This window comes from Oncorhynchus mykiss, chromosome 6, assembly GCF_013265735.2.
Source record: "Oncorhynchus mykiss isolate Arlee chromosome 6, USDA_OmykA_1.1, whole genome shotgun sequence".
NCBI classification, from domain to species: Eukaryota; Metazoa; Chordata; class Actinopteri; order Salmoniformes; family Salmonidae; genus Oncorhynchus; species Oncorhynchus mykiss.
The window spans coordinates 87,286,226-87,299,442 of record NC_048570.1 but is presented as its reverse complement, the minus strand read 5'-3'; the positions used below and the strand labels follow the sequence as shown (position 1 = coordinate 87,299,442).

At 49.8% G+C, this 13,217-nt stretch overlaps 1 protein-coding gene across 3 annotated transcripts in view; it reads left to right on the top strand.

Annotated features, from left to right (window-relative positions):
* LOC110506202 (zinc finger protein 609-like) overlaps positions 1–13,217 on the top strand; it is a 95,998-nt gene that overhangs the window by 60,152 nt on the left and 22,629 nt on the right. For all 3 annotated transcript variants that reach the window (XM_036981381.1, XM_036981380.1, XM_036981379.1), the window contains one exon: positions 2,459–2,681. In XM_036981381.1, the coding sequence (XP_036837276.1) occupies positions 2,459–2,681 (223 nt within the window). The remainder of the gene's footprint in view (positions 1–2,458; positions 2,682–13,217) is intronic.

Here is a 13,217-nt window from a genome sequence, read left to right as displayed (position 1 = left end):
AGCAGACAGTTTACTTTGGGTGCGCTTTTCATCCGGAGGTGAAAATAGTGCCCCCTACCCTAGTGAGGTTAACCAGCTTCATGAGGAATGCTTTTCCAAAAGTCTTGAAGGAGTTCCCACATATGCTGAGCACTTGTTGGCTGCTTTAACTTCACTCTGCGGTCCAACTCATCCCAAACCATCTCAATTGGGTTGAGGTCGGGTGATTGTGGAGGCTAGGTCATCTGATGCAGCACTCCATCACTCTCCTTCTTGGTCAAATAGCCCTTACACAGCCTGGAGGTGTGTTTTGGGTCATTGTCCTGTGGAAAACAAATAGTCCCACTAAGCACAAACCAGATGGGATGGTGTATTGATGCAGTATGCTGTGGTAGCCATGCTGATTGTGTGCCTTGAATTCTAAATAAATCAGACTGTCACCAGCAAAGCCCCATCACACCTCCTCCATGCTTCACGGTGGGAACCACACATGCAGAGATCATCCGTTCACCTTCTCTGCGGCTCACAAAGACACAACGGTTGGAAGCAAAAATCAAAGAATTTGGACTCACCAGACCAAAGGACAGATTTCCACCGGTCTAATGTCCATTGCTCGTGATTCTTGACCCAACAAGTCTCTTCTTCTTCTTCTCTTCCACTTTAGTAGTGGTTTCTCTGCAGCAATTCGACCATGGAGGCCAGATTCACACAGTCTCCTCTGAACAGTTACTATTGATGTGTCTGTTACTTGACCTCTGAAGCATTTATTTAGGCTGTAGCCAGTGGGTTTGGATAACCTGTAGCCAGTGGGTTTGAAGACGAGTATGAAGCGAGGGCCAACCAACGAGAGCGAACAGGTCGCAATGGTGGGTAGTGTATGGGGCTTTAGTGACAACGGATGGCACTGTGATTTTCTGCATCCAGTTTGTTGAGTAGAGTTATCCTCCTCATGAGAGAAATTACAAAAAATGTCTGAAAGATATCTGGGTTTTAGGTAACGGAATCACAAGGCAGAAAGCAATATTTAGTAAACTTACAGAAAGTAAAACATTTCTCAAATGAAATATGTGATATTAGTTTGCTGTGGCGTTTTACGTCAACGTTATTGTGGTTTGATGTATTTCTGATACCGTAAGACGTTTTCTGGTAGATGTTTATCGACAAATCAAAGCCTTTTACTTCTGCCCCCAAAGAATGTGATGGAGTATGGTTGAAAAATGTATCTATCCTTCATTTCCCCAAAAGATGCACTCTTAGCTTTCATTATACACCCAATTTAATATGCTCCTATGAACTTCTCATGTTGATTCTCATGGGTCCTTTTACATGGAAATGCATAAAAGTGGTGGCAGGCAAATTGTTGTATTTAAACATTATTCATGCGGTCAATAGGCCTATAAGCTGCATGTCAATTGTTATTTACTCAAGCCTAATTGGATCCTGCATTTGCAAAAAAAAAAATTGGAGCAGGGAGTGGTTTATGCCCAATTAATGCACAGTGTTTGGCTGTGCCCTGTTCCTCACGCAGATCAGAGCTAATCATTTTGAAGCACTCTAATGTTGACTGCCTTGAATTAATGAGCACTGAGCTCAGTGTCACCATGGAGCTTAAATCAGCCATCTCTCTCTCTCTCTGATGCATTGAGCGCACACACACCGTCTCTCTTTTCCCTGTACCGTCATAGTGCCTCGGAATCAATTACTGTCCCTCGCCGCCTGTTCCTTCACCACAACCAAGTCTTTAATTGAGGGAATTGGGGAGCGAGTCCATGAGATGATGTGGTGTCAGAGATCTGGCTGAATTAGTGACGATCAGTCCATGAGAAGATGCGTTGTCAGATCTGGCTGAATTAGTTACGATCAGTCCATGAGATGTTGCGGTGTCAGAGATCTGGCTGAATTAGTGACGATCAGTCCATGAGAAGATGCGGTGTCAGAGATCTGGCTGAATTAATGACGATCAGTCTATGAGATGATGCGGTGTCAGATCTGGCTGAATTAGTTACGATCAGTCTATGAGAAGATGCGTCGTCAGATCTGGCTGAATGAGTGATGATCAGTCCATGCGATGATGCGGTGTCAGATCTGGCTGAATGAGTGATGATCAGTCCATGATATGATGTGGCATCAGATCTGTGTGGCAAGAGGAGAGGGAGACCAGAGAAGGGAGAGTGCTTAACACCAGTCTCTCGCTCCTTCTCTGACCGCCAGTGGTTGGGATTGAAGCAGTTCAATGCCTTCCTGTCTGCTAGTCATGGTGGTGGAGCAGAGAGAGGAAGGAGAGAGAGGGGCCAAGTCCACACAACAACCACCCTTTGACTAATCAAGGCATCAGTTTACATCAAGGCATTCCTGGATGTCTCCCATGCGTTGAGACGCACTTCCTCTCTGTGGCATCCCCTCCCACACAGTATCTGCTGCTGTATACAGAGCTTTTTAAGTGATGTGTCTCGTGTGTCTTCCCCCTTCTCTCTTGCAGATGGAATCTCCTGTCTCCACACCGGCCCCTCCCGCCCTCCACCTCCTGGCCGCCGTGGGCGACAACATCGCGTCCCCGTGCGAGCAGATAATGGTGCGTACGCGCTCGGTGGCGTCCAACACATCAGACGCGTCCCTGGCCACGGAGCCCGATTGCCTTGGTCCCTGCGAGCCCGGGACCAGCGTCAACCTGGAGGGCATTGTGTGGCAAGAGACCGAAGACGGTGAGTAGGCTAACATTAGCCACTGCATAGCTGGTGTTCCTTTTGAACAGACATAACAGCTGTGTTGCATTGGGCCTCAACAATGTTTTGTTCAGTCTGGGCCTTGAAGATAACAGAAAGCACTTGTTTTACTCTGCCCATGGGTAAAGACGCACAAGTGCATCACCTCTAACATTGGCTCATTCAAGCCTTCCACTGAGGTGAAAGTTCAAGGTCTGTTGTTATTATAGTCCCACTAGCTTTCTCAGGAAGTTGCCTAAAGGTTCATGTTATGCTGCAAAGACTGACCTATTGAAGGTCTCCTGACTCAAACCATGACTGGTGAAGCTGCTTTCAGTCAATGAAATCTCACAACTGTGGGTGGGTTTGGCCTGACTGTGGGCGGGTTTGGCCTGACTGTGGGCGGGTTTGGCCTCTTTACATTCCATGTTACACAATTCGGCCAATTTTAGCAGTAGTTGGCACTTGGCAGGTAGATGGGATCTTCTTGGATAGAAAGATGGGCATTTCCTGGATGGCCTTAATGATTTATTAATATCCATACTCAACAGAACCCCTGGCTACATAAAGCCAGACTTCTTTTTTTAACTCTGCCTGATGGGTAGTAGGCCATTGGCAACTCTCCCACAACGTCGGTCTGAGTGAAATGCTACTTCTTTGATCACACACATGCAATACATTCATTTAATTTGAAATGTGTATCACCAGCAGACCCAGTTTACAGGGCCCGAATAACTTCCCCTAATCTTCTGTCACACATGCAAAATAATGCAAACACCTAATCTTCAAAGCGGTGCATGTTCAATCGCTCGGTAGGCATGCGGGGTACAAATCTCCCACACAGCCACAGTCAGTGCGCCCTTGGATGCGCTTGTTCTGAGCCACTGAATATAAAGGCCGCCGCCTCATCAACATTCCCAGTCCTCCATGGCGGCTCCTGCCGTGGGCCCTGGGTGTTATTCATCCCAGTCCTCCATGGCGGCTCCAGCCGTGGGCACTGGGTCTTATTCATCCCAGTCCTCCATGACGGCTCCAGCCGTGGGCACTGGGTGTTATTCATCCCAGTCCTCCATGGCGGCTCCAGCCGTGGGCACTGGGTCTTATTCATCCCAGTCCTCCATGGCAGCTCCAGCCGTGGGCACTGGGTCTTATTCATCCCAGTCCTCCATGACGGCTCCAGCCGTGGGCACTGGGTCTTATTCATCCCAGTCCTCCATGGCGGCGCCAGCCGTGGGCACTGGGTCTTATTCATCCCAGTCCTCCATGGCGGCGCCAGCCGTGGGCACTGGGTCTTATTCATCCCAGTCCTCCATGGCGGCGCCAGCCGTGGGCACTGGGTCTTATTCATCCCAGTCCTCCATGACGGCTCCAGCCGTGGGCACTGGGTCTTATTCATCCCAGTCCTCCATGGCGGCGCCAGCCGTGGGCACTGGGTCTTATTCATCCCAGTCCTCCATGACGGCTCCAGCCGTGGGCACTGGGTCTTATTCATCCCAGTCCTCCATGGTGGCTCCAGCCTCAGGGAGAGCACACAGCCAGCTGCCCCCTGACTCGGTCTCCCAGCAAGGGAAGAGAAAGCGACTGCCGGGTCAGGGAGGTTGTTGGGAAGATGAGGAGGAAGCTCCAGGCAAGGCTACAACATCTGTTAGTGACATGTCTGTAGCTGCAAGCCAGCACCTACTATGAGTGCTGTTTGTTTAAGCTCTCCCTGGGTGCTGTTTCAAATCAAATTTATTTGTCACATACACATGGTTATAAGATGTTAATGCGAGTGTAGCGAAATGCTTGTGCTTCTAGTTCCGACAATGCAGTAATAACCAACAAGTAATCTAACCTAACAATTCCAAAACTACTACCTTATACACACAAGTGTAAAGGGATAAAGTATGTACATATGTACATAAAGATATATGAATGAGTGATGGTACAGAACGGCATAGGCAAGATGCAGTAGATGGTATCGAGTACAGTATATACATATGAGATGAGTAATGTAGGGTATGTAAACATAGTGGCATAGTTTAAAGTGGCTAGTGATATATGTAATACATAAAGATGCAGTAGATATAGAGTACAGTATATACATATACATATGAGATGAGTAATGTAGGGTATGTAAACATTATATTAAGTAACATTGTTTAAAGTGGCTAGTGATATAATTCCCATTATTAAAGTGGCTGGAGTTGAATCAGTGTGTTGGCAGTTTGTGAGTGCTTTTGGTGACAACCCGAATTTCTTCAGCCTCCTGATGTTGAAGAGGCTGCTGCGCCTTCTTCACAACGCTGTCTGTGTGGGTGGACCAATTCAGTTTGTCCGTGATGTGTATGCCGAGGAACTTAACTGGCTACCCTCTCCACTACTGTCCCGTCGATGTGGATAGGGGGGTGCTCCCTCTGCTGTTTCCTGAAGTCCACAATCATCTCCTTTGTTTTGTTGACGTTGAGTGTGAGGTTATTTTCCTGACACCACACTCCGAGGGGCCTCACCTCCCTGTAGGCCGTCTCGTCGTTGTTGGTAATCAAGCCTACCACTGTAGTGTCGTCCACAAACTTGATGATTGAGTTGGAGGCGTGCGTGGCCACGCAGTCGTGGGTGAACAGGGAGTACAGGAGAGGGCTCAGAACGCACCCTTGTGGGGCCCCAGTGTTGAGGATCAGCGGGGTGGGGATGTTCTTACCTACCCTCACCACCTGGAGGCGGCCCGTCAAGAAGTCCAGTACCCAATTGCACAGGGTCTCGAGCTTGATGACGAGTTTGGAGGGTACTATAGTGTTAAATACTGAGCTGTAGTCGATGAACAGCATTCTCACATAGGTATTCCTCTTGTCCAGATGGGTTAGGGCAGTGTGGTTGAGATTGCGTCGTCTGTGGACCTTTTTGGGCGGTAAGCAAATTGGAGTAGGGCTAGGGTGGAGGTGATATGGTCCTTGACTAGTCTCTAGTTTCTAGGTCTCTAGGTCTGTAGTTTCAGAGCAGGGAGGAGGTGGGATGGGGTCTGTAGTTTCAGAGCGGGGAGGAGGTGGGAGGGGGTCAGTAGTTTCAGAGCGGGGAGGAGGTGGGAGGGGGTCAGTGGTTTTAGAGCGTGGAGGAGGTGGGAGGGGGTCAGTGGTGTCAGAGCGTGGAGGAGGTGGGAGGGGGTCAGTAGTTTCAGAGCAGGGAGGAGGTAGGATGGGGTCTGTAGTTTCAGAGCAGGGAAGAGGTGGGAGGGGGTCAGTAGTTTCAGAGCGGGGAGAAGGTGGGATGGGGTCTAGTTTCAGAGCAGGGAGGAGGTGGGATGGGGTCTGTAGTTTCAGAGCAGGGAGGAGGTGGGAGGGGGTCAGTGGTTTCAGAGCAGGGAGGAGGTGGGAGGGGGTCAGTGGTTTCAGAGGTGGGAGGGGGTCAGTGGTTTCAGAGCAGGGAGGGGGTCAGTGGCTTTCAGAGGTGGGATGGGGTCAGTGGTTTCAGAGCAGGGAGGAGGTGGGAGGTGGTCAGTGGTTTCAGAGCAGGGAGGAGGTGGGAGGTGGTCAGTGGTTTCAGAGCAGGGAGGAGGTGGGAGGGGGTCAGTGGTTTCAGAGCAGGGAGGGGGTGGGATGGGGTCAGTGGTTTCAGAGCAGGGAGGGGGTCAGTGGTTTCAGAGGTGGGAGGAGGTGGTCAGTGGTTTCAAAGCAGGGAGGGGGTCAGTGGTTTCAGAGCAGGTGGGAGGTGGTCAGTGGTTTCAGAGCAGGGAGGAGGTGGGAGGGGGTCAGTAGTTTCAGAGCAGGGAGGAGGTGGGAGGGGGTCAGTGGTTTCAGAGCAGGGAGGAGGTGGGAGGGGGTCAGTGGTTTCAGAGCAGGGAGGAGGTGGGAGGGGGTCAGTGGTTTCAGAGCAGGGAGGAGGTGGGAGGGGGTCAGTGGTTTCAGAGCGGGGGGATTGGGAGAAGCACTCTGTTCTGCAGGTGGAGACTGTTATGGTCCCCGGTGCTGGAGAAACATTTGGGGTTGCCAGGTTGCATATCCCCTCGCTTTGAAGCCAGTGTTTTGTCTCTTTGAAGTGGACAGATCTATATCTCAGTGACACCCTGTGTGGGTGGACAGTGGAACAAACAAGTCCTCTGGTAGAGGTCACATGGGTAAAAGCACTTTAAAACACCTCCCCATAGCTTGTAACACATCTCTAACTTTTTTTTGTGTTTCTTATTTATTTATTTTTTACCTTTTATTTAGTCAGGTAAGACAGGTAAGAACAAATTTGATTTTATAATGGCATAGATTATCCTATGCTAGTTTAATCCAGTTGAACAACAACCTACTGGCTAGGGTTTAATCGGAGCCCAAGTTACTCAGTTCCTTTTCAAGGCTCTATGTTCCCCTTCTCCCCTGAGAGAGACTTTAAAACAGACAACTTAACACATGGGAACCAAATGAGTAAACCAAGGCATGAGCAGAGCAATGCTACGCAGAGCCCCAGAGCCAATCAGAGAACAGTGTGATTAGCCGTGATGTTAAGCAGTTCTGCCTCCTGCATGGCAACTCTCACATGGAGCTGCTCAGGCATGCAGTGTGGCGAGCATGTAGCTTGTTTAGCATGCCGCACAACAGCTGCATTTTCACCTCTGCCTTTTGCCCTTGTGGGAGTCAATGAACAACAGACACCAGTTAAACGTCTGCACCTCGCCGGAATGAAGAGCTCCAGAGGAAGGAATGGTGGTTGAGGTGGGGGGAGGGAAAAAGAAGAATCTAGTCCCAAAAAAACATGCCCTGCTGGATTCACCTGTTCCCCAGGCTTCTGATATTATGTCTAGTCTCAGCATGAATGATTTATCCTACATCATTTGCGCTTAAAGGTAACAACCTAGATAGATTTGACCTCCAAATGGCCACCTTTTAAAGGTAAGTTATGCATCCGTATGTGAATCAATTAGCTTTCCACCCATGTCAAGGAGCTGGTGCAGTCTCCACTCTCTCTGACACATTCAACCCTGAACATGAGAGAGGCGAAAAGAGAGAAGGAGAGTCTGGCATGGAGGTGTTTGAGTCGGATGGCTTGCAGTGCAGGAAATGAAGACCAAGGGAGGAGCAGGAATGGTATTTTAAGGCTGAGCTCTGACACACATCCCTCAGCCTGGATATGGTGACAGGCTAGGGTCTCCTCTGCAGTGCCCTGGGCCAACCCTCCGACACACATCCCTCAGCGTGGATATGGTGACAGGCTAGGGTCTCCTCTGCAGTGCCCTGGGCCAACCCTCTGACACACATCCCTCAGCCTGGATATGGTGACAGGTTAGGGTCTCCTCTGCAGTGCCCTGGGCCAACCCTCCGACACACATCCCTCAGCCTGGATATGGTGACAGGCTAGGGTCTCCTCTGCAGTGCCCTGGGCCAACCCTCCGACACACATCCCTCAGCGTGGATATGGTGACAGGCTAGGGTCTCCTCTGCAGTGCCCTGGGCCAACCCTCCGACACACATCCCTCAGCCTGGATATGGTGACAGGCTAGGGTCTCCTCTGCAGTGCCCTGGGCCAACCCTCCGACACACATCCCTCAGCCTGGATATGGTGACAGGCTAGGGTCTCCTCTGCAGTGCCCTGGGACAACCCTCCGACACACATCCCTCAGCGTGGATATGGTGACAGGCTAGGGTCTCCTCTGCAGTGCCCTGGGCCAACCCTCTGACACACATCCCTCAGCGTGGATATGGTGACAGGCTAGGGTCTCCTCTGCAGTGCGCTGGGCCAACCCTCTGTCACACATCCCTCAGCGTGGATATGGTGACAGGCTAGGGTCTCCTCTGCAGTGCGCTGGGCCAACCCTCTGACACACATCCCTCAGCGTGGATATGGTGACAGGCTAGGGTCTCCTCTGCAGTGCCCTGGGCCAACCCTCTGACACACATCCCTCAGCGTGGATATGGTGACAGGCTAGGGTCTCCTCTGCAGTGCCCTGGGCCAACCCTCCGACACACATCCCTCAGCCTGGATATGGTGACAGGCTAGGGTCTCCTCTGCAGTGCCCTGGGCCAACCCTCCGACACACATCCCTCAGCCTGGATATGGTGACAGGCTAGGGTCTCCTCTGCAGTGCCCTGGGCCAACCCTCCGACACACATCCCTCAGCCTGGATATGGTGACAGGCTAGGGTCTCCTCTGCAGTGCCCTGGGCCAACCCTCCGACACACATCCCTCAGCCTGGATATGGTGACAGGCTAGGGTCTCCTCTGCAGTGCGCTGGGCCAACCCTCTGACACACATCCCTCAGCGTGGATATGGTGACAGGCTAGGGTATCCTCTGGGCCAACCCTCCCGGGCCTCGCACGCCGCTGATACTACCAAAATGTCAGCTATGAAAATCGTAGGAAAGTTTATTGCTCTTGAAGCACGGCCCAGAAAGCCTCTCACTCCGAGGGCCAGGGAACACCGCTGATTCCCAGCCAACGCTGCAGCCCACGCCAAAGCTGTGTTACCCCTGTCAACCTCTCTTTCTCTCTCTCCACACACAGAGGGCTATTCCCCTAGCGGTCACACAGGGACCTTGCCTTAATAGATCAATAATACAAGCTGATTGGGAAATTTTTTTCCTGGATTATTTATACATTTACATCATTGGAGGATTAAGACTGTTAGCTTTAGCCACCGTAGTTATTTGGTCGTCGGAGCAGAAAAAGAGGTCGCTACAAAAGGGATATTATCATATAAACATTGGGAGAAGTCTGAAGCAGCGCTGACTCTTGTCAGTGTTTGGAGGAAGCATGTTGTATGAAAGGTCCTCTGGGTTCTGGAGCTCACTGCCGGCCATGCTGTCTTACTCTTTTCAACACCACCACCTGTCAAAGGCTTCATTGAAGTGTTTTTCTAAAGGGGCGACACCTTGCTCTCGTTGAGCTGCTCAGTGCTATGCCCTTGATGTACCGGAGCCAACATTGACAAGAGGCCCGTAGCTGTCTACACTGGCCAGAGAGGAAGAAAGGGAGGGAGAAAATCACTCTTGTTTTAACAGTAGAGGAGGACATGTCAGGAAGAACGGAATAATTAAATGGATGTTCAATTGAGCCTTCACTTTCTCTCTCCTTCCCTTCACTTTCTCTCTCCTTCCCTTCACTTTCTCTCTCCTCCCTTCACCTTTCTCTCTCCTTCCCTTCACCTTTCTCTCTCCTTCCCTTCACCCCTCTCTCTCCTTCCGTCACCTCTCTCTCTCCTTCCCTTCACCTCCCTCTCTCCTTCCCTTCACCTCCCTCTCTCCTTCCCGTCACCTCTCTCTCTCCTTCCCTTCACCTCCCTCTCTCCTTCCCTTCACCTCCCTCTCTCCTTCCCTTCACCTCTCTCTCCTTCCCGTCACACCTCTCTCTCCTTCCCTTCACCTCCCTCTCTCCTTCCCTTCACCTCCCTCTCTCCTTCCCTTCACCTCCCTCTCTCCTTCCCTTCACCTCCCTCTCTCTTTCCCTTCACCTCCCTCTCTCCTTCCCTTCACCTCCCTCTCTCCTTCCCTTCACCACCCTCCCTCCTCCCTTCTGTAGTCTTCACTTCATATCAATGGGCTTTGTCCAATTGTCAAAGTGGCCAATTTCCCGAGTGCTGCTTGCAGCTCACCACACAAGACACATTTGGAATTGAAATTCCATGCTGTCCAGAGGGCAGGCCCATTCTTTCTGGCTGACAACTGCATTCTTCCATACACTCCAATAGACCGCAACCTTAACCCACTCCAATAGACCGCAACCTTAACCCACTCCAATAGACCGCAACCTTAACCCACTCCAATAGACCGCAACCTTAACCCACTCCAATAGACCGCAACCTTAACCCACTCCAATAGGCCGCAACCTTAACCCACTCCAATAGATCGCAACATTAACCCACTCCAATAGACCGCAACCTTAACCCACTCCAATAGACCTCAACCTTAACCCACTCCAATAGACCGCAACCTTAACCCACTCCAATAGTCCGCAACCTTAACCCACTCCAATAGACCGCAACCTTAACCCACTCCAATAGACCGCAACCTTAACCCACTCCAATAGACCGCAACCATAACCCAGTCCAATAGACCTCAACCTTAACCCACTCCAATAGACCGCAACCTTAACCCACTCCAATAGACCGCAACCTTAACCCACTCCAATAGACCGCAACCTTAACCCACTCCAATAGGCCGCAACCTTAACCCACTCCAATAGACCGCAACCTTAACCCACTCCAATAGACCTCAACCTTAACCCACTCCAATAGACCGCAACCGTAACCCACTCCAATAGGCCGCAACCTTAACCCACTCCAATAGACAGCAACCTTAACCCACTCCAATAGACCGCAACCATAACCCACTCCAATAGACTGCAACCTTAACCCACTGCAATAGACCGCAACCTTAACCCACTGCAATAGTCTTGACGTAAAAGCAATAGAGGACCCAGATGGCCCCTGACCACTGAAGTCATTAAGAGAGACCATGTCACACACCACAACTACCATGGAAGTGGAAAATGTATCATGTTGAGATTTAACCAATACATCAGTATTGGTTTGTTCAGTGCCACTCCTGAAGTAACTTATCAGGTACATTCAATAGAAATGTTAACAACTTATCCTCTCCTCTCCTGTATGTTGCTTTCACAATGTTGAGTGCACATTCGTACAGAGTGACTTGCACACACAATAAGACCCAACAGGAGCTCATTTTCAGGAGAAAAACGTTGTTCTGCTAAACAACATCATAACCATATGAAATGCATACAAATAACCTGGATATCACCCAAACCAAGGAAAAATATGACATTTTCAGACTTAGCTTTTCTGGTGAAAATGTTATTACAGCAAGTTAATCAAATGTTGAACTGAGGTCATAGTTTGAGGATGTGCTACACACACACAGCGTCCAATAGAAACGGCTGTATCTATTAACCCTTCATCACCCGAATGTGAGACGATACATGATGAAACAAGCCTTGGATTTCAACTTCCACTCTGATTTGAATGTATGGTGGCTGATGGGAAATCAATGTTACTAGTATGCTTTCGGACATTGACAGCACAAGGACTAGAGCCACTGATGTGTTCTTTAAATTGAGACTAATTTTTTTAATTTGAATGCTATGTTCGATATGCATCTTGCGCACATCAAAAGTATTTCACCATTTGAAATGACACATGAATTTAATCTTTCTAGCTAGCTTTTTGTTGCACACCATTAATGCCAGCTCCAGTATTAGCACAACGCCTGGATCATTCCCCTGTAGTTAACTGATGTGTATCCACACCATTTTTCTCAGTTCCCTCTTATCTCCACGGTCCCTTGATGAACCAGGCTGTCATGGCAACATGGCTGGTGTGAGCAAAGTACTTTAACCCCCACAGGGACACGTAGAGGTTTACAAACCTTATTAGCAGGCATATTTACATCAGCCGCTCGCTGTGTGTGTGCACAGTGATAATTACCTCAGCTGATTGTACGGCGCATATGAACGATTGAGCTTTTTCTCCGTGCTTTTTGCAATTTACAGAACCTTTTCTCTAAACCTAAACTTGAAATAAAACCGTTTGGTGAATGATTGACGTGTTCAACCTTCTCTTATTTCAGTGACATGATGCAATGATCGATAATTTGGCTTAGCTGCATTTGTAGCAAACTCATATGAGCTCTGAACCTTAACTGCCTGTTCAGGGGCTGAACGACAGATTTGTACCTTGTCGGCTCGGGGGTTTGACCAGGCAACCTTCTGCTCACTAGTCCAATGCTCTAACCACTAGGCTACCCTGCCGCCCCAGCAGTAATGTATACAGGGGGTACCGGTACCAAGTCAATTTGTGAGGGTACAGGTTAGTCAAAGTGACTATGCATAGATAATAGACAGCGAGAAGGAGCATTGTAAAAATAAACGTGGTGGGGAGTGTAAATAATCTGTTTGGCTACCCTCTGTAGCGTCTTAGTGGTATGCCGAGCAGTTGCCATACCAGGCGGGGATGCAACCAGTCAGGATGCTCTCGATGGTTCAGCTGTTGAACTTCTTGAAGATCTGGGGACCCATACCAAATCTTGTGTGCCCCTCCTGAGGGGGGAGAAAGGCTTTGTCGTGCCCTCTTCACAACTGTCTTGGTGTGTTTGGACTACGATAGTTTGTTGGTGATGTGGACACCAAGGAACTTGAAACTCTCAACCCGCTCCACTACCACAATGTCAATGGGGGCCTGGTTGGCTCTCCTTTTCCTGTAGTCCACAATCCGCTCCTTTGTCTTGCTCACATTGAGATGAGAGGTTGTTGTCCTGAAAACACACTGCCAGGTCTCTGACCTCCTGCCTACAGGCTGTCTAATCGTTGTCTGTGATCAGGCCTACCACCGTTATCGTCAGCAAACTTAATGATGATGTTGGAGTCGTGTTTGGCCACGCAGTCGTGGGTGAGCAGGGAGTACAGGAGGGGACTAAGCATGCACCCCATGTTGAGGATCAGCGTGGCAGATGTGGTGTTGCCTACCCTTACAAAACTGGGGGCGGCCCATCAGGAAGTTCAGGATCCAGTTGCAGAGGGAGGTGTTTTTGTCCCAGGGTCCTTAGTTTAGTGATTAGATTAGAGGGCACTA